At 38.4% G+C, this 22,220-nt stretch overlaps 1 protein-coding gene across 4 annotated transcripts in view; it reads left to right on the top strand.

Moving 5' to 3' along the window:
• Positions 1-22,220, top strand: part of PAK1 (p21 (RAC1) activated kinase 1) — a 141,877-nt gene that overhangs the window by 110,573 nt on the left and 9,084 nt on the right. For all 4 annotated transcript variants that reach the window (XM_055320768.1, XM_055320766.1, XM_055320767.1 and 1 more), the window contains exons 6-12: positions 234-350; positions 1,735-1,909; positions 4,164-4,227; positions 7,804-7,852; positions 12,606-12,718; positions 15,147-15,264; positions 21,352-21,451. In XM_055320768.1, the coding sequence (XP_055176743.1) occupies positions 234-350; positions 1,735-1,909; positions 4,164-4,227; positions 7,804-7,852; positions 12,606-12,718; positions 15,147-15,264; positions 21,352-21,451 (736 nt within the window). The remainder of the gene's footprint in view (positions 1-233; positions 351-1,734; positions 1,910-4,163; positions 4,228-7,803; positions 7,853-12,605; positions 12,719-15,146; positions 15,265-21,351; positions 21,452-22,220) is intronic.

The raw sequence follows: 22,220 nt of genomic DNA, 5'->3' as shown, positions 1-22,220 counted from the left end.
AGGCTTTGGGTGGGAGAAGGAAGCCTGCAAGGGACTGAGTAGATAGTAGTGGCTAAAAGAAGAGAAGGAAGCTGAGTTCCTTGGACTGGCTGCTCAAAGGTAGAGAGTTTGGAGGCTGATAGGGGTTTGAGAAGGGGTATCAGGATGAGATTTCTTCTGGGGATGGGCAATCCTGGTAGCTTAAGCCTCATGTCAGCTACACCTGATGAAACTGACTTTTCTCTGCTGTACAGAATGTGAAGACAGTGTCTGAGACCCCTGCAGTGCCACCAGTCTCAGAAGATGAAGATGATGATGATGATGCTACCCCACCTCCAGTGATTGCTCCACGCCCAGAGCACACAAAATCTGTGAGTCTTTGGGGATGTGGACAGCTTTGGGATTTACTAGAGCTTGCAGGGGGAGGGAGGGATTGATGCTGAGGCCTAGAGGTTTAATACTCTAGTAGGGGTCCTTGGATTTTAGAGCTGCTGAAATCACAGAACTACCTTGACTGAAAAGTACTTTCTGTATGATTAAAGACAAGAAATGGTATATTTATTTGTCATTGGTTTGCAGATAGTCCCAAAGTGTCCTAGATAACTGGTGTTTATACCAACTCAGTCCTAGTTTACTTAGCCTGTTTCCACAGACAGGAAGATATATAGAATTAATGTTAGTGTAGGACTAACATAAGTTATTCTAGTCTCCTGGGAAGCAACAAATTAGCCTGCTGCAGATCTTTTCTTCTCTGTTAAATTGTAGCATTCTACCTCTTAGAACACCATTGAAGAAACTGAAAGACCCATAGGAATTTATAAATACATTAGTGCTATTAATATGCTGGACATCAGGAGTGCATTTTGTTGTTGCATATTGGCAGTGATTTTTATTTAACTTCTTTTGAGGTTCTTGCATCTCAGCATAGCCACAGTCCCTCTGCCCTCACTTTGCACAATCTGGTCCCCATGCTTTTTACTTGATTTAGCATCACTGAGCACTGACCTGGCATCAGATGATACTCTTTTAGTGTTTCTTTGTTTGGACTTTATGACAAGAGCTTCATAATGAAAGAATGATCTAGGGCTTAAACTCTGTGATAATACAAAAAAAAAAAAAAAAGGCTGGCTGAAAGGTATTCAAGCAGAAGTTGGTTGCCTGACTATAGGAGAGGCTGTGAGGAAAATCCAGGGGGTTTAGATGACCTTTTAGGATTAGACCTTACAAACAGGATCTGTGGAATCACCCTTTCTATAGGTCACAAAGTCACCCTAATGAAAATAAGATTCAAAATTGGAGATTTGTCAAGGTAGTTCACATTGATATGGCCTTTTTTTCAGTTTGCAAGCATGTTGATTTAAAAAAAAATTTCTCACTAAACTAGGAACTTCTCAAAAATAGAGAAAATATATATGTATTAATAATGCTTAACATAGTTCCTGGCAGGTGTCAGAAAGGCAGTAAATAATGAACAAATGAATTAATAAATTTGATCTTCATAGCATTCCTTTCTAAAAAGACATTGTTAATTCCTAATTTATGTTGTGTATAGTGAGAACAAGGAAGGCCATTTCACCCACATGGGATAGGCCTGGGCACAGAGGGGAGGAACGTAGATTTTGACCTAGGAGGAGAGATGAGTTTACTGGGATTTGCTCTGCTGTGGGTGTTCTAACACACATCTATAAGAGGCTCCTGAGTGTTTTCTGTGCTAACAAAGACTGTCTTTACCAAATTCTTTTACCAACAATACAGGTATATACACGGTCTGTGATTGAACCACTTCCTGTTACTCCAACTCGGGATGCGGCTACATCTCCTATTTCACCTACTGAGAATAATACTACTCCACCAGATGCTCTGACTCGGAATACTGAGAAGCAGAAGAAGAAGCCCAAAATGTCTGATGAGGAGATCTTGGAGAAATTACGTAAGCACTTTGTAGCTTTCTGAACTTGCGTTTTGTGTGTGACTGAATGAGCACAAAGATGGAAAAACATTGCTAAAAGGATCCTGGTCCTAGACTTGGTCTATGTGGCTGGCTGGCTATGCTCTATATCTTAGCCACATAAGGTAGGCTTCTCACCTTGCCCCTGCACCCATCTCCTCTGTCTCAGCAACCCTGATTGGATATCGTGTTAGGATAGAAATGTGAGGGGAGTGTGGACAGCTCACTTCGAGCTAGGCATCTCTCAGCCGTAGGCATCGGTTATGGAGATGAAAAGTAGCTTTTATCTAATGGAATAGTCTGGAATGTTGTGTTGAGAAAGACTGAGGCCTTGCCCATACCTGGTAGGAAAGATTGCTGTGATTATTGATGCTTGCCATTGACTTAGGAGAAGACTGGTCTGCCATCTTGGTTGTAGGAAAAGAGGGAAGGAAAACTAACATTTTGTGAGCCTGTCTATGTACCAAATGACAAGCAAGGTGTTTTCTTGATTTTTTTTGGTTCCTTTATTCCTCATATTAACCCTGTGAAGACAGACATTATAATCCTCATTTTTTGCAGTTTAATGTATTTGAGGCTCAGGGATGCTAAATACCCTACCCAAGACAGTGACAGGGTTGGAGTCAGAGACCAAGTTATGCTGTTGTAATTAGAGCATGCTGCCTCTTGCTTTCAAGTGGAAACTTCCATTTTATTTTCTTTAGTGGCCAGAAATGGGGTATGTATATTAGAGTAGGTTGTTTCTGTGTTTCAGTAAACTGCAAGAGAATTCATACTAGAAGGAAGGACTAGATTGACCTTTGGGCTTAGAAAAATCATTTGATGCAGCCTTTAATTTATCCTTTGTACCTGTTTACTTCTAAAGAGGATTTGATGTGACTGATTTGGCCAAATCCACAAACTAGCGCTCCTCTCTAAAGCCTAGGTTTCTGATTCTTTAGCAGCTCTCAATGTCTTCCTGATAATTCTTGTTTGACTTTTTTTTTTTTTTTAAGATTTTATTTATTTATTCATGAGAGACAGAGAGAGAGAGAGAAAGGCAGAGACACAGGCAGAGGGAGAAGCAGGCTCCATGCCCAGAGCCCGATGTGGGACTCAACCCCGAGTCTTCAGGATCACACTCCAGGCTGAAGGTGGCGCTAAACTGCTAAGGCACTGGGGCTGCCTGACTTTTTTTTTTTTAATTTCACTCTTTACAAGTTGCCCTTGCCCAGAGCCCTTACGAAATGATGAAGCAAGAAAAGCCACTTACCTAGCCATCTGTTTATTCCTATATATAGTGTTTTTATCTGAACCAGATTTATTTTAAAGCAGTCATACTTAGAACATAAAATTGTGAAAAGCAGACTGGCATGAGAGGTAAGGGCACTTGGGTTAAAGCCCCAGTCCAGCCACTGACATGGGTCTTGGGCAATTTCCTACTGTTCTCTGGGCTTCCTTTTTTTCATCTTTTAAAGAGGGATGTTAATACCTTTCTTATTTATAATCATATGAGATAGTATATGTGAAAAGTATCAAATCTTAGTAATTAGTGTTAGGGAGGACACACTGGAGTGGGAGACCAAAAACCAAGCTCCTAATCTTATAAGGCCCTGACACCAGTTTGCTGTGTGACCTTTGGGGTGGGGGGGATTATGTTCCCTTCTGTGGGCCTCAGTTTCACCATCTCTAGAGTACAAGTTGTGAAACCTAACCTCTCTCACACCTCTATGCCTTTGCACTTGAATTACTGCCTACTGTAACCCCTTCTCAACTTTCCCTGGCTAACTCCTACTTACCCTATAAAAATCGTCCAGAATCACTTCATTTCTGAAGCCTCTCTAGTCGGGAAAGGCTCTTTCTGTATTACAACAATTGTATTTTCATGGAACTTTAAGCTTAATTTTCTGTCTCCTCCCTGAGATTGAGCTTCTTGAGAGCAGGGACTGTTTTAACTATGTCTCATCTATCCCTTTATTCTTAGTATTCAACATTGGGCGTGGTACATGATATGTGAGCATATTAAATGAGTGTTTATTGAATGAATGAATTTAAAAATACAGTCAATAAAAGCAGTAAGGAGATGAAACTTTTGGTTGCAACTTAAAACTAAAAGCTAAGGACCTGCTTAGCGTGGCTTTGGGAATTGGAGGTAGTTCTTTAATCCTTGTCAGCTGCAGGGTTTGGGGGAATATTGGGCCTGTTTTGTATCTTGATCTGGGAAAAAAATGATTCATGGTCTCTGTTTCTTTCAAAGGGAGCATAGTGAGTGTGGGCGATCCTAAGAAGAAATATACACGGTTTGAGAAGATTGGACAAGGGTTAGTAGGGGCATTTTCTTTCCCTAGGGAAATTACTTAAAAATTGGGTATGCTGGTGTATATGATTTTGCTCTTGTTTTGCCTCTCATAAACTTCGTTCTTTCTCTACCTCATCTCTCACCCATCTGGAGGTGTTATGTTAGGCTGACTTCAGGTTTGGCAAAATTATGCTTAGTATGAGAGATGTGCCATTAGCTGACCATGTTGCTAAAAATAACCCTTCAGTGAGAGTGCAAAAAGCATTTATCTTCTTAGCACAAAACCTGCTTCCCAAATTACAGCTCTGCTTTTTCAGATTAACCCTTTTTACCTGGCACTGAGACCTACCAGCACTAATGTGAAATGGAAGACTCAGAACTGCAGATCCTTCTGCTAATGTAATGGGACCTGTCATTCTAGGTGCATGCCAGGATTCATGTCTCCTGCTCTCTGATTTCTTCTCTGTATCTTGCATGCTGCCCTCAGTGTACTGAACTCACCAGATCTTAACTGAGTTCCTATTTATGTGCTAGGCACTATGAATACAGCTATGAATCTGACACAAACTCTGTTTTAAAGATCTCATGTCTATGGAAAGAGACAAAAAATTATACTATGAGAAGTCTTAAAATTGGCCATTATTTTGAGCAAAAGAAGCCAGATATAAAAGAATAGAAACTGTATGATTTTGTTTATATGAAGTTCAAAAACAGGCAAAACTAATTTATGTTAATAGAAGTCAAATAACGGTTGTGTCTGAGAAGGGCATGTGAATTGGGAAGGGGCATGAAAAACCTTTGGGGATGATCTTAGTGTTGAACACATGGGTGTGTACATATTGAAAAATCATCAAGTTGTACACTGAAGGGTTGTGCAGATTACTTTAGTTGTTATACCTATGTAAAAGAAAAAAAGCAAAATAACGAGATTTTTACAAACCTACCAAATAGCTAAAATTAAAAAGAAACAGAAAGAAAAAGCACCTGACTTGTAGAAAGCTATCAGTGTTAATTGAATGAAAGCATTGTTTTTAATAAAGTCTTTGAAATTTTCTGTTTCAATTTTCTTTCTTACGCATCCAAGCACTTCTGAAAATAAAAGTATTGCATTATATAATCATATATTTGTACAGCATTCTACAGCTTAAATCTGTTATTCACATCTGTTGTTTAATTTAATCCTTGAAGACCCACAGGAGTGGGTCTTATTTTTTCCTGGTTCGGTGCTTTTCCTACTAGACATGCTTTTGTGAGTCTGAACTGGTATAAAGTAGTTAACACCTCAAGGAGAAATTATTTTGCTTGCCTCAAAATAATCTGGGATGGCATTTCCTTTACTATTACATTAAGATATTAAGACTGTAGCAGAAAGGTGTATGGACAAGTGTGGGCAAGCCAGGTCCCATCTCTGTACTTCAGTTTCTTCATCTGTAAATTTAAGGGAGGGGTTGTGGACTCAGAGCCTTTCGCTTCCAGAACTTCTGACCTTTTTTTTTTTCTCCATTCAGATGTATGAGGCCCATAAATAGGCAACATCTGCAAAATGTTTTTCCCTTGCTTACTTGACAGGTCTGTTAGTGCTAAGGGAGGAATGAAATATTTAGTAAGCACCTATGCTGATGTTTCCAAATTCCATGATTTTAAAATATAAATGCCAGGACGCCTGGCTGGCTCAGTCAGTAGAGCATGCAACTCCTGATATCAGGGCTGTGAGTCCAAGCCCCGTGTTGGGCATGGAGACTACTTAAAAAAAAAAAATCAAAAAAATAAATGCGACACAAATATGATGAGTTGATACTATTATAATATTTGCTTGCTTTTTTTTCCCTTTAAGATCTGAAGGTTTAGTTTTGTTTTGTTTGGACCTAGAATTCATGTCTTTTCAAGGTAAAAATAATCAAGTATTAACCAGTGGGCCTGACTTTTAGACCTCTAATCAAGGAGACATAGGCCCAAAATATCCAGTCCCCTGGGGCCTGGGCATTTTTGCCGTTTAAAAATGATGCTTCTGGTAGGATGGGGGATGATGGATGTAGAAAGATAGGCACCAGCTTTAAGAAAGAAAACGGCATCAAAAAAAAAAAAAAAGAAAGAAAAGAAAAAAATGGCTAGAGTTAGAACAATCAGGCAATGAGAAGGTAACTGCCAATACAAATAATCAAGTTCTTATAGCCCATATCTTACGATCACAATTCCCTGGCATGTAGTTAGGCTTCCAGCTAAAGAGTGATGGTATGGAAATTGGGGACCATAATTTCTAGCTGCAAGGCATATTTACAAGTGACTTTTCTCCCTAAATTGACCTGACTTCCCTGGATAACATAATCTCAGGGCATGCATAGAATGCATTTTGGTAATACATAAACTTTAAAATTTCTTCAAATTGCACATAATATATCTGACATATGGCATGTACAGTTAATATACTGTTGCATATCACCTACCAATATACAGGGCTCATGGTTATAGGCATAAAGTGATGTGAGTTATTTAGAATGGATATGATTGCTTTCCTAGTATTATTCATAGTATTTCTTTGCCTCCCTTCCTCCTACTCTCTTTCTGTGTGTGTGTATATGTATATATGTATGTATAGTGAGGTTATTTTTACCTTTGGGGGTGGGGTAAAAATTATATCAGATTTTCTGGGAGCATATGCGTTTTGAAAAAACAATATTTTATGTTTGAAAAAAGAAAACCTATTTTACAATACAAACTGCAAAATAAAACTCACGTCTCCTCTTGATATGATAAATGCTTGAAAAACACTGTTCTAAAGGTTCATATTATAAAAGCAGGAAAGGCACCATGAGATTTTTTTTTGGTTTTTTTTTTTTTTTTAGTATTTATAGTTTTTAATGTAAATTGTAATTACGACATACAGAAGTGTACAACTCAATGAGTTTTTAAAAAATGAACACACCCATGTGACCAGTACCTACATTAAGAAACAGAACATTACTGTTACCCCAGAAATCCATACCCCTTTTTGCTAAAAATATAAGCCACCCCCTGACCTCATTCTGAAAATTTCCCTTGGGCGCCCCTTTCCCCTCGTCACCCCTGATTGAAAACCATGGATCTAACCAAGGTTTACAAATGAAGAATTTGAGGCCATAAGAGATTAAAGGAACCTGTCAAGGGTGATGGAGAAGAGGAGAGGAAGCAGAGCCAGAAACTAGTATATATTGAAGACTTCTTTTATATTCTAGGCACTTGGCTAAGTGCTTTATGAACTAATTGATTTCAATTCTTTTATATTCTCTTATCTCTTATCTTCACTAATGAGGAAAGTGAAAGTCAGAAATTAACTCTTTCAAGATCATATAGCTAGTAGTAGGTACTAGATAGAAGTTCAGACTGGAACTTAGGTCTAATGGCCACTAGAGCCTGTATGTATTCTCTTTCTACCACATACTGCCTCTCACATATGAAAATAGAGTAGGGGCGAGGGCATTGGGGAGAATTATTTTTGCTGCTATTATAATTAACACTTGCATTGCCAGATTGTATATAGAACTACATTTGACAGATGTTACTTCATTTAATATCTATTTTTGTGTTTTTTTTTTCTCTCTTTTGCTCACCTTTTGTTCAGTGCTTCAGGCACTGTGTATACTGCAATGGATGTGGCCACAGGACAGGAGGTGAGTATTAACCACCAATTATTGCTGCTTCAGTTCTGTTGTGGTTTTGTTTTGTTTTGTTTTTAGTTAATTTTTAGTCCTTCTTAGTTCAATAGGGACACTTCTAGTTTCTAACTGTTGCAGACTAGAACTAAACAGAGGAGTAACATGATGAGACTTACAGATTTTGGGAAAGGTCTCTGTAGCTACAATATGGAGAACAGATTGGAGGAGAGAAGCTTGGAACAAGTGAGCCAGGTGGTTTTTGTGTAATTCTAGGTGATGGATGATAGTTTGGACTAAGGCAGTAGCATAGTATGAATAGGGGGAAGTGGTTGGATTTGAAGAGGTACTGATAATATAATTTGGTGATTGATTGACTGTGAGGATGACTCACAGTGAGTGATCCTGGTCAAGGAGAAAGTAAAAAGGTGGAGGTATGGATTTGAAGAAGTTGAATACTGCCTGAGAGACCATCTTGTGGAACTGCCTAGTGGATGATTATTATTTTTTTATATAAATTTATTTTTATTGGCGTTCAATTTGATAACATATAGAATAACACCCAGTGCTCATCCCGTCAAGTGCCCCCCTCAGTGCCCATCACCCAGTCACCCCCACCCCCCGCCCACCTCCCCTTCCACCACCCCTAGTTCGTTTCCCAGAGTTAGAAGTCTTTCATGTTCTGATGCTTATTTATACCAGTTTGGTGTTTGGTAGAGAAATCTGATGTAGGAGAGATTTAAGTTTATTTTTCTTTAAAGATTTTTATTTATTTAGAGAGCAAGCAGGTACGTGGAGGGAGGAGGGGCAGAGAGAGAATCCCAAGCAGACCCCATGCCAAGCATAGAACCTGACTTGAGGCTCAATTCCATCACCCTGAGATCATGACCTGAGCCGAAGAGTCAGGCACTCAACTGATTGAGCCACCCAGGCACCTCTGATATAGAAGAGATTTAAGCACATGTCTTCTGACTCCTAATCCAGTGGTCCTTTCATTAGTCTGTGCCCAGGATTCCAGTAGACATTGAAGTCCTTATTTGGAGGCATCTCTTTGTCTCTTTCATTTCATTAAGCTTGGAGAGCTTTGATTTTATTGCTAAGGCCTGCCGACCCAAGATCTTCAGCGGAAGGAAGCCATGAGGGAATATAGAGTACTTGAGGTTTCTTGTATTCTATTCTTTGGTTGCAGAGGAGGAATGTTGGCAGGTGTGCTGTGGATGGTAGCTGCCTAAGGAAGTTCTTAGTTCATAAGGTACTAGGACTAAGAGGTTGTGAGAGAGACTTCCTGTTCCTGTGATAGAGTTGGGCTCTTCAGAGAGAGGTTACTAGGACTTGCTTGTGTATGTTTGATGATTGAAACTCCCTGGTATACTGGAGAAGACATGGTTAATAGGGATAGCACATATTTCACTTTGTTCTTGTGAGTCTTTTATTTTATAAGAATCTAAACCAAATATTGAGGCTCTGTTGAGGGTGAGTCAGCTTTTTAAAGAAAAATCATTATTATGGTTAAGGATTTATTCATTATTCTTTGAGATGAGAATTCAACAACCTAGATGCTTACCATTACTTAAATAATTTTAGACAAGTCATTTGACTTCTCTGAGCCTAAATCTTATTTATAAAATGTGTATGATAACATACGCCTACCAAAAGTGTTGAAAGAATTCAGTAAAGCAATGCATGAGAAAATACATAATAAATTTTAAGAATTAAAGTTATATATGTATTACATACACTGAAAAATTACATATTTATTAGTTTTTACTTGTTCCACAAAGCAATTGTTGAAGATATGTCTTATGCCATGCTTTGTGCTGAGAACTATGTGAAATATTGAGTCCTTTGCAGGCATGCAGACATTAAAATCATATATAAGTGTCAGAGACCATGCTTTCCATTGAGTACTTGTAAAAGTAGTGTGGAGAACAGATTGGAGGACTAGACCCTGCATTAAAGTAATGATGGATTGTATCATTGTGCTAGTTTAAACATGGTGAATTGAAGGCAGAGATAGAAAAGGAATGGTTATACCAATCCTAAAAAGAACCCTGTGAGATAGGTAATATTATTTCCGTTTTACTGATGAGGAATATGAAGCTCAGGGAGTTTAAATAACATTTGCAGATTTACACTACGAGCAGTTAGCAAGGACTGGGTTAGAATCTTGATTCTAAAACCTAAACCTGTACTCTCCGTACCGCAAAGCTACAGCAGAGCTAAGGTTAGGTACTAGGGCCCCTTGTCATGTTTCTGGCCTCTGGGATCCTATAGCCCTTGATGGGAGACAGGCTGGTGATAGTTCCTGGAAAGGCCTGGAGCCTGCATGTGTGAGAAGTTGGCCACAGGAAACAGAAACTTGACTTTAGTAAGTCAATTGGAGAAGGACAAACAGTGTATGTTCTCATTCATTTGGGGAATATAAATAATAGTGAAAGGGAATATAAGGGAAGGGAGAAGAAATGTGTGGGAAATATCAGAAAGGGAGACAGAACATAAAGACTCCTAACTCTGGGAAACGAACTAGGGGTGGTGGAAGGGGAGGAGGGCGGGGGGTGGGGATGAGTGGGTGACGGGCACTGAGGGGGACACTTGGGATGAGCACTGGGTGTTATTCTGTATGTTGGTAAATTGAACACCAATAAAAAATTAATTTATTAAAAAATAGAAACTTGACTTTACTACATGCCTGCCTTGTGGTTACAAAACTATGAATGGAAGCAAGTCCATTAGTGTGGCTAATGCAGTGTGGTCAAGAAGACTTCATTTCCTGTCCCAGGGAGTATAAGTCTTTAGTGGCAAGATGCTTGCAGTCTTGTGAGTGAGTGCTTATTGGGAGTTATCCTCCTGGGAAGGGCAGAACTATTGTCTGTCAGAAGATTAGCATGTTAGTGCCAGGAAGTCTTCCAGTTATACATTTACTTTTCAAGCCCATTTGTAGAGGGAATGTGTTTAATAGGTAGAAGAGACTAGAAGAGACTTTGGAGTCATATGGACCCAAGGACATTGATTATGAGATTGGGCAATTTTCTTAGAAGTCTTAGTCTTAGTTTCCTTACCTGAAAATACAGATAATGGTTTTTACTTGGAGGGTTGTTGTTAGCTTTTACTGAGATGAAAGTTCACATAGCACCTGGCACACAGTAAGTGTTGTATTAACAGTGTTGGTGGGAAGGCGGTTGGTTTTTGCTGTTGCTCCTGTTGATGTTGTCATTCTTGTTGCTCTTTTCCTTTTTGTTTCCACAAATATTTGCTGTGCCCACTGAGTGTTGGGTCTTGTGCTTTGCATCTCAGGGATTCTGAATTTTCACATGACCTCTCAAGCTCCTAGAGATGCAAGGTACTCCAGGTGGAGAGAAGATCAGATCACAGAGTATGTGAAGGAATACAGTGGGAAGGAAGATAATGAGAACTTTAAATGTTGGGCTGAGGAACATCACTAGGCAAACAGAAGCCATTTATGACTTGAGCAGGGGAGAGTATTACCAAATATGTACCATGTGGAAGATTAATTTGGCCATGTGTACAGAATAAATCAGCATCGCTTTTGAGGGTTCTTATCCTGACTTTGCTACAGAACAGCTGTATTTGCAAGTCACATATCCTTTCTGAATCATGATTTCCTTATCTTTCAAAAGGAGTCAATAGTAATACTTAACTCATAGGGTCTCTGAGGATTAAATGAAATAAACCTGAGAATGCCTTTCCTAGTACTTGACACACAGAAGAAAGGGATGGAAAAGCGCCTTGGGAATTCATTTATTTCTATAGACAAAAAGCCTATAAAGCTCTGTTTGATTGATAGATAAATATTAGGGATTTCATCCCCTTTTATAACCTCTCTCTTAATGTGGTCAACTCTGATTTACCTTTCCACACCAAGCTCAAAAAGTCATCTCTCCCTTTATGAAGCCTCTCTACGCTGCCAGATTGAAAGAGTTCTTGCTCTATTTTGTGTTTCTATAGTGCTTTGTGTGGACTTTTATTAAAGCATACTTTTGGGCAGCCTCAGTAGCACAGCGGTTTAGCACCACCTTCAGCCCGGGGTGTGATCCTGGAGACCCAGGATCGAGTCCTGCGTGGGGCTCCCTGCATGGAGCCCGCTTCTCCCTCTGCCTGTGTCTCTGCCTCTCTCTCTCTCTCTATGTCTCTATGAATAAATAAATAGATAAATCTTAAAAAAAAAACATACTTTTTCCTCCCTCCGTCCCTCCGTCCCTCCTCCGTTTCTGCCTTCCTGCTTTCAAGAGAGCGAGCTGTAGCAGGGAAGTAGAGGGACCGAGGGCAGAGAGAGGAGGAGAGAGAATCAAGCAGGCTTCATATTCAGTGAGGATCCTGACACAGGGCTTGATCTCATGACCTTGAGATCTTGACCTGAGCCAAAATCAAGAGTCAGACACTTAACAGACTGAGCCACCCAGGCACCCCCAGCACACCTCTTTTATATTGTGAATTTTTAAAGTATTTTTCTCATATAAATATTTTATTGTAGAAAGTTTGATCCTCAAACTTTGGCACATATTAGAATCATCTGAAGCATTTATTAAAACAGTTTTCTGATTCAGTATGTCTGGGTGGGGCCTAAAAATTTTAATTTCAAGTAAGTTGCTAAATGATGTTGATGCTGCTGGTCTGGGAGTCTCACACTGAGTACACCGCTTTATGTATTTTATTCATCTCTGTCTCCTTATAGTGTTTAAGGTCTGGTACTAAGTAGTTGCTCAGTAAGTGTTGGGTGACTGATTACACAAAGAATGTACTCTGATTTCAGGTGGCCATTAAGCAGATGAACCTTCAGCAGCAGCCGAAGAAAGAGCTGATTATTAATGAGATCCTGGTCATGAGGGAAAACAAGAATCCAAACATTGTGAACTACTTGGACAGGTATGGAGTGACAAGTCCTGTCAGAGAGATCAGCCTTTAGGACTGATGGATAATGGAACTAGGGGAGGCGGCACCACCAGCACTCTGAACTGCCTCCACTTGAGAATCTCTATGATGCTTGGTTCTCTGTGTCTAACCCTTTTATCCTCCTAGACACCTCTGATTGCTGCACAATCCTTCTGGGCTAGGTGAACCCTACCACCCTGTAGCTTCTAACAACTGGTCCTAGAACTGTTTGTTCCACCTCGGGGAGGCTTTTCAGCCCATCTGCCAGAGTTAGACATGTAGGTCTTTAAATCCTTCTACATCCCAGATCTTACATTAGCCTGCTCACCCTCCTGAATAACTTCTAATTTGTCTGACCTCTTAAAATTTGACAGTAGTTTCATTTGAGATTTGACCAGTATGGAAAGAGTAAGGCTTCTCTTTTGTTCTAAACTCTATACAACCTAGTGATTTTGTTGTATACTGTTTTATTTTCAGGAAGCGTGTTTCATTGATGACCTATAGTAAGTTTATAGTGACTTAAAATCTCTGATCCTTTTTTTTTTTTTTTGTCTTAAACTAGTAGTGTAGAACTTTAGGTAACCTTCATTAAATCTCATCTTGATTATTTCAGTCCATTATTCCAGTTCATGAGAATTCTGTTCTTTAACATAGCAAATAGTGGTTGTGGCTAACATTTTTGTTATGCTTTACTTTGCACCAAACACTTTTATGAACAGTATCTCATTGTGAGGTAGGGTTTATTATCTGTATTTTACTCATGAAGAAACTGAGATTCATAGAAGTTACTAACTTGTCCAAGACCAATAAGCCAGTAAGTAGCAAATGAGGGTTTTGAATTTGAATATTCATGGCACCAACATCCATGCCCTTTCCATCATATCATGTTCATTTCTCCTGTATATGAAAAAAGAAAGTGAGATTCTTGCCTGTTTCAGAGACATCACTAGTGGTGACAATATTGAACTAAGTCTTGGATTCTAATTCCTTTATTATTTATATTGCATTGCCAGCTATATTTTCATTTCTGCCAGATTCTGCCAAATTTCTTGTTTTTCATCTAAAACATTGATAAGCTTTAATTTCTTTAAAGAGGAAAGGAGTTGGACTTTGATCTTCCCAATACATAATGTTCATAATGGTAGCAAATAAAAGCCTTCTTCCTTTCTGGGGAACAACTGTCTCTCCATAATGAGGGTCACTACTGGCTCTGAAAAGTTCTTTGGAAGTTATTATTCACCTTCCAATCTCTTTGAAGAATGTATTATATGAAGACTATAGCTTGAACAAACTACTGAAGGCTGTAAGTGTACCAGATTTGGGCTCAGGATAATGGAAAAAAAAAAAGTCTCTTATCACTGGAGGTATCTAAACAATAAAATGCATGACTATCTTGTTGAATGAATTTATATTCTGGGAATAAGATTAGAAGATGTATAAATTTGTTTATCAATCGCGCCTTTGCTGGTGTTTCCAGAGGCTAACACTGTGAAACCATAAATAAATAAGGCTCAGTCCCTGCCCTTGAAGAGCTCCTAGTCTGGTATGGAAAAAAATACTTAGGAGCTTGTGTGGGAAGACAGAAATGGATGCCTGTACCCTGAGCATTAAGTGAAGGTACTGCAATTGAGAATTTTGGTTTTTGTGAGTTTTCCCAGAAGAGAATTTCATCCATATTTGTTGCAAATATGTGATGTTCTGAGGCTTTACCTTGATACACAATTTTTGAAGGTATCTTGGCACAGTGTGTAGCCACAAAGTTTTTGGGACAACCTGAATCAAGTTGTGCATCGTCTTAGCTTTCACAGTGGCATGTTGGGCCCAGGTAAAGAGGCTCTGCCTTGTTGGTGTCCAGGAATAGTCTCCTGGACCCTCATTTTCTTTCCCCAATCAGTCCCAAGCTGATAGACATCTTGACATGCTGGGTGAGAGGACATGAGTATTCTTTGTCAGGGAAGAAATAGGCTCATGGCAGTGGAGAGCTTTTTACCCAGTCCTAAATTATCTTTTGGTCCACGTCCCCACAGTCTTCTCTCTCAAAAGAGATTGTTGAAGAACAACCTAATCTGTCATATATATTCTTCCTGGAAATTAAAAAACTACAAGACTTTCAGTTATAAAGAATATAGACTCTATGGAGAGTACTAGATACTGAATCAAGAGAATAGGATGCAAATCTTACCCTTTGCTGGAGGCCATTTGTTTTTCTTTATCAGTCTCTCCATCTGCCCAGCAGTAGTTCCAATATCAGGATGACAATAAAATGCCATACCACACTGCTCAAGCCAGTCCAGTATAGACTAGACTTTTCCAGAGCTATTGGAGATGCAGGTTAACTGTATGTATATGCTTAGCCTTTGAAACTCAGTGCTATGGCTCAATATATTCTATTCCTTCTTACCCTTTTTCTGTACTCCTATAGTTACCTCGTGGGAGATGAGCTGTGGGTTGTCATGGAATACTTGGCTGGAGGTTCTTTGACAGATGTGGTGACAGAAACCTGCATGGATGAAGGCCAGATTGCAGCTGTCTGCCGTGAGGTAAGGCCAATGGCCAACCAGCCTTGAGCAGGAAGTGGCCTTTATATCGGTGTCTCAAAGTTCTGCATCTGATGGATCTCAACCTAGGCATTGAAGGTGGGAGAAATTAGCTGAACTCTCCCATTGTTAGTTGTTTTTTTTTTTTTTAAGATTTATTTATTTATTTATTCATGATAGAGAAAGAGAGGCAGAGACACAGAGGGAGAAGCAGGCTCCATGCTGGGAGCCCGACGCCGGGACCGATCCCGGGAACCCAGGATTGCGCCCCAGGCTAAAAGGCAGGCGCTAAACCACTGAGCCACCCAGGGATCCCCCCATTATTAGTTTTTTGTTAGCTGTTTTGAAATTGCTATCATTATGATCTGTTTTTTAAAGATAACTTTATTCTGATTATAAAAGTATATGCCCATTGTAGAAAAATCAAAATTACATACATATATTATAAAATCACTCAATTTCAACCTTAAAGGTGACTGCTATAAATATTTTGTAATAGTTTTCTCTTTTATATGGATATATTTTTAATCACTTTTTTATTTTACTTGCCTATTTTCTTCCATATGCTATGAAGGAAATAAAACAGTAAGAAGGTAGTAACAAAGGAGGTACTATTTTAAAATAGGGATGGTTTTGCCGTCGATTTGAATAAAGATACAAATATACAAAAGAGCAAGCCATGCAAAAATCAGAGTAAAATACTCTCAAGCAAAAGAAATAGAAAATGAAACTCAAGTAGGTATTTTTTTCTCCTCATTGCTATTGAATGTCTAAGGTCTGTAATACCCTTTTGTAATAGGGGGAAAAAAACCTCTTTACAAAGCCTCTGTGAGAAGCAATGTCCTCAGGGGATAGCCACATTTTTAAAAAGTTTTAATTTAAATTTGAGTTAGTTAACATATAGTGTAATAATAGTTTCAGGTGTGTAATATAGTGATTCAGTACTTTATATATCACCCAGTGCTCATCATAACAAGTGCATTCATTAATCCTCATCCCCTTTTTAACTCATTCCCTTGTCCAACTACCTTCTGGTAACCATCAGTTCATTCTCTATAGTTAAGAGTCTGTTCCTTGGTTTGCCTTTTTCCCCCCCCTTTCCATGTTTGTTTTGTTTCTTAAATTCTACATATGAGTGAAGTTATACACTATTTGTCTTTCTCTAATCGACTTATTTCACTTAGCATAATTCTCTAGTTCAATCCACACTGTTGCACAAATGGCAAATTTTCATTCTTTTTATGGCTGAATTAATATTCCATTGTGTGTATGTATGTATGTATCCATTCATCAGTTGGTGGACACTTGAGCTCTTTCCATAATTTGGCTAGTGTAGATAATGCTGCCATAAACATCAGAGTGTATGTATCTCTTTGAATTAACACTTTTGTATTGTTTGGGTAAATATTTAGTAGGCAATTGCTAGATTGTAGGGTAGTTCTGTTTTTAACTTTTTGAGCAACCTCCATACTGTTTTTCCAGAGTTACCAGACTAGTTTGCATTCTCACCAATAGTGCAAGAGGGTTTCCCTTTATCCACATCCTTGCCAATACCTGTTGTTTCTTTTGTTGTTTTTAGCCATTCTGATAGTTGTGAGGTGATATCTCATTGTAGTTTTGATTTGTATTTCTCTTTTGATCAGTGATGTTGAAGATCATTTCATGTGTCTGTTGTCCATTTATATTTCTTTTTTTTAAGATTTTATTCATGAGAGAGAATGAGAGAGAGAGAGAGAGAGAGAGAGAGAGAGAGAGGCAGAGACACAGACACAGGCAGAGGGAGAAGCAGGCTTCCCACAATGAGCCCGATGTGGGACTTGATATCCCGGATCCTGGATTCCGGGATCATTCCCTGAGCCGAAGGCAGACAGACACTCAACTGCTGAGCTTCCCAGGTGTCCCCTTTATATTTCTTCTTTGGAAAAATGTCTATTCATGTCTTCTCCTATGTTTTAATTGTATTTATTTTTTTGGGGGTGTAGAGCTTATTAAGTTCTTTACATATTTTTTATATTAACCCTTTATCATTTGCAAACTTCTCCCATTTCATAGGTTGTCTTTTTAGTTTTGTTGATTGTTTCATTTGCAATGCAGAAGCTATTTTTTATGAAGTTGCAATAGTTTATTTTTGCTTTTGTTCCCTTGTCCCTGGAGACATATCTAGAAAGAAGTTGCTATGGCCAATGCCAAAGAGGTTACTACCTGTGTTCTCCTCTAGCATTTTTATGGTTTCACGTCTCATATTTTGGTCTCTAATCAGTTTTGAATTTATTTTTATGTATAGTGTAAGAAAGTGGTCAGGTTTCATTCTTTTGCCTGTTGTGGTCCAGTTTTCCCAACACCATTTGTTGAAGAGACTGTCTTTTTCCTATTGGATATTTTTTCCTGCTTTGTGGAAGATTAGTTGACTATATAGTTCTGGGTTTTCTTTTCTGTTCCATGATCTGTGTGTCTGTTTCTTGTGCCTCTACCGTACTGTTTTGATTACTACAGGTTTGTAATATAACTTGCAAGCTGGAATTGTGATGTCTTCAGCTTTGCTTTTTTCTTTTTCAGCTTGCTTTGGCTATTTGAGACCTTTTGTGGTTCCATACAAATTTTAGGATTGATTGTTCTAGCTCTGTGAAAAATGCTATTGGTATTTTGATAGAGATTGCATTGAATGTGCAGATTACTTGGGGTAGTACAGACATTTTAACAATATTTGTGATTTCAATCCAGGACCATGGAGTAACTTTCCATTTCTTTGTGTCATCTTCAATTTCTTTCATTAGTATTTTAGAGTTTTCAGAGTATAGGTCTTTCATCTCTTGGTTAAGTTTATTCCAAAATCTTAGACTTTGGTGCAATTATAAATGGAGTTGATTCCTTAATTTCTTTTTCTTCTGCTTCATTATTGGTATGTAGAAATGCAACAGATTGCTGTACATTGATTATATATCCTGCAACTTTATTGAATTTGTGCATCAGTTCTAGCAATTTTTTGGTGGGGTCTTTTGGGTTTCCCATATAAAGTATCATGTCATCTGCAAATAGTGAAAGTTTGACTCCTTCCTTACTGATTTGGATGCCTTTTATTTTTGTTGTCTGACTACTGTGGATAGCCATATATTTTTTTTGTATTTCTAGCAAGACCTGAGCTGAGGTCAAGAGCCAGATGCTCAACTGACTGAGCCACCCAGGCACCCATATTTTTATTAGAGCAAGAAGATGAAGAAAATATTCAGAGTAGTTGAGGATATTAGGTGTTTTGCTGACTGGAACTTTCCAGTAGCCCAATAATAGAGTTTGGGAGTTAAGGAAAGAGGAGAAGCTTAGGTTCAGAATATTAACAGGGTTAAATTTAATAGTATTATAGGGTCTGATGATTTAAGATCTGGAGGCATTCAGATGAAATAATGTAGTTGTATATTTAATTAACGGTAGGAAAAGTAAAGCCATATAAAATCAGTTTCATACTAGAAAATATGATCACCTTTTCATTAAAAATCCAAGGATCTAGAACACACACACACACACACACACACACACACACACACTCACACAGGTTAAGAATTAATACAAGCCCAGGACTCTTAGGAGCTGTGGCTTCTTTTCTCTGCTGTACTGCTAATGCAGTGTTTCTCAATTTTTTTGTCCTCTCTCCCCTAAGGAGTCTTTTAACACATTTTTTCCTAATCATATTCCCCCCATGAAGTATTAATACCATATATATACTGCATATCTGTTTATATATTGTGGCCCTTTGGAAAGCCACATACCACAATAATGTCTAAAACATTTTTCGGGGCAGCCCTGGTGGCTCAGCGGTTTAGCGCTGCTTTGCATCCAGGGCCTGATCCTGCTTTCCATCCAGGGCCTGAATTGACTTTCACTGGTTGAGGATACATGCATATATGTACTTAAGGAAATCAATTTGCCTCAACTTATTTATCTTTAAAATGGGAATTCATTGTGTGTGTGTGTGTGTGTGTGTGTGTGTGTGTGTGTGTGTACACATACCTTAGGGGTGCCATATGGATCAAAAAGCCCTTGGAAAAAATTTTAAATATTACATAAAAATTTTAAAAATATTATTATTTTTATTATTTTTAAATATTTTATTTACTTATTCATGAGAGACACAGAGAGAGAGGCAGAGACACAGGCAGAGGGAGAAGCAGGCTCTCTGTGAGGAGCCTCATGTGGGACTCGATCCTGGATCCCAGGATCACTCCCTGACCCAAGGCAAACGCTCAACTGCTGAGCCACCCAGGCGTCCCTAAAAAGTTTTAAATACTACGTAAATCATCCCCCTTTTAAAAAAGTTTCATTGAGATATAATTCATATTACCATATAATCCACCCATTTTAAAGTATATAATTTAATGGTGTTTGATATATGGAGCTGTACAGCCACACCATAATCAATTTTAGAACATTTTCATCACTCCCCTCCTCCAAAAACCTCCTTACCCATTAGCAGGTACTGCCCTACCCACCCCACTTCTCAGCCTTCCCAGCCCTATGTAACCACTAATCTATTTTCTGTCTCTATAGATTTACTTATTCTGGACATTTCCTATAAATGGAATCATAAAATAAATGCTCGTTTTGTCACTCGTTTATTTTCCTTAGTGTATTTTGAAAGTTCATCCATATTATAGTATATATTAGTGCTTCATTCTTTTTATTAAAATATAGGATTGCATTTATTTATCATCCATTAATTGATGGATATTTGGGTTATTTCCGCTTTTTGGTTATTATGAACAATGCTACGTACTTGTATTTTTGGATGAATGTTTTCATTTCTCTTGTATATATGCCTAGGAGTGGAACTTCCACTCATACAGCAACTCTGTGCTTGTTTGAGAAATGGTCAAACTGTTTTCCAAAGTGGCCATACCATTTTATGCTCCCACAATGTATGAGGGTTCTAATTTCTTGAAATCAATTTTTTAATATAATTTTTGACATCCAAAGGCCAGGGCCTCCAGCTCCCTAAGGAAAACAACTCTTTTTCAGAGAAATGCTACTTCTGAATATTGGTTTGTTCTTAATTTAGCCATTAGTATGTTCTTAGTGAAATATTAATTTGAGAACATTTAAATAGTATTTTCCAATTGGCTTGTATCTTTAGTTTTTTTTAGTTGGTGGAAGCTTCTAAAATTTTAGCTTTGTGTTATGGACTCAAACTAGTAGATTTAGTAGCAAACTTGAGATGATCTTTTCTAATCCCCACATTTTACAGATGGGAAAACAGTAACTTAGAGTAAGTGATTTGTTTAGAATGATATTGTTAGGTAGTGGAAGAATCAAGCATTTTCATTGTTCCATTCAGTCTCTGTGTTACTCATTTTGCCTGCTAATTATACATGTTTTCCAAGGTTCTTTTCTTTCTCCTCTTACCTTCTATAACATTTGCCAGTTCCAACCATTCTATAACTTAAAGAAAATCACCTGGTTACAAATGACTCATAAATATTTATCTCAAGTCCAGATCTCTGTATAGAAGACTCATATGTTCATTGCCTACTGAACATTTGTCTGCAAATGTTTGTAGGTATGTAAAATTGAACATACCCAATACAGGATAAATTGTCTCCTCACCAAAAACATTTCTCCTGACTTCACTGTTTCTAATATGACTTCATATGTCTCAGATATGACTGAGACTTTTGTCACTTTCCTCCAGTTTTATTTTTACAAAATCATTTCCATTCTTCCTCAGTAGTTTTGCTTGGGCCTCAGGTTCTTTGTTAAGGATCTAATATTTGGTTAAAAAAAAAAAAACCCAAAACCAAAAAAACCCATAAAATTCCAAAATACATCAGAGGAACTTCTGTACTTAAAGAAAACTATTGTAAGATGTATTATAATAAGGTATATTATAAAAAAGGCATAAAGCAGCACCAAGTTGGAAGAGTGCTTAGCTAGCCAGAAGATGGGAGACTAGGCTGTAGACCTGCCTTGCTACAGATTTAGAACAACTTCTTTACTCACTGGGACCTCACTTTGTCATAAAATGAGGAGGTTGGATTAGTTGATTTTCTCTAAGTCTTCATTTGTAAGTCCTTTCTCTCTCCCCTTGCCCTCCCACTTCAACAGTGCCTGCAGGCTTTGGAGTTTCTGCATTCGAACCAGGTCATTCACAGAGACATCAAGAGTGACAACATCCTGTTGGGAATGGATGGCTCTGTCAAGCTAAGTGAGTAGGAGTGATAATACTTCTCTTCCTGATGGGACCCTGTGGCGGTGGGGGGGGGGCGGGGGGGGGGCTAATCATGTAACTGTAGCTACAAGACTCAGTAAAAGGGGGCGGGTGGGGAAGAGACTTCAGCACTGTCTACTTACAGGCACACCTTGGAGATATTGCAGGTTAGTTCCAGACCACTGCAGTAAAACAAACCTTGTAATAAAGCAAGTCAAATGAATTTTTCCCAGTGTATATAAAAGTTATATTTGCACTATATCATAGTCAGTTAAGGGTATAATAGCATTATGTCTAAAAAAAAAGGTACACACCTTAATTAAAAAGAATACTTTTTTAAAAAAGATTTATTTATTTATTCACGAGAGACACAGAGAAAGAGAGGCAGAGACAGAGGCAGAGGGAGAAGAGAAGCAGGCTCCCTGCAGGAAGCCTGGTGCAGGACTCGATCTGGGATCCCAGGATCACGCCCTGAGCCCATTCAACTGCTGAACCACCCACGTGTCCCAAAAAAATACTTTATTGCTAAAAAATGCTAACCATTATATGAGCTTTCAGTGAGTCATAATCTTTGTGCTGGTCTTGCCTCGATGTTGATGGCTGCTGATTCATCAGGGTCATGGTTGCTGAAGCCTGGGGTGGCTGTGGTAATTTCTTAAAATAAAACAATAATGAGGTTTGCTGCATCAACTTCCATTTCACAAATGATTTCTTTGTAGCATGCGATGCTGTTTGATAGCATTTTACCCACAGTAGAACTGCTTTC

Source organism: Nyctereutes procyonoides, unplaced genomic scaffold (genome assembly GCF_905146905.1).
Source record: "Nyctereutes procyonoides isolate TBG_1078 unplaced genomic scaffold, NYPRO_anot_genome, whole genome shotgun sequence".
Lineage (NCBI taxonomy): Eukaryota > Metazoa > Chordata > Mammalia > Carnivora > Canidae > Nyctereutes > Nyctereutes procyonoides.
The sequence above is the reverse complement of the archived record's forward strand: the minus strand, read 5'-3'. Positions and strand labels throughout refer to the sequence as shown.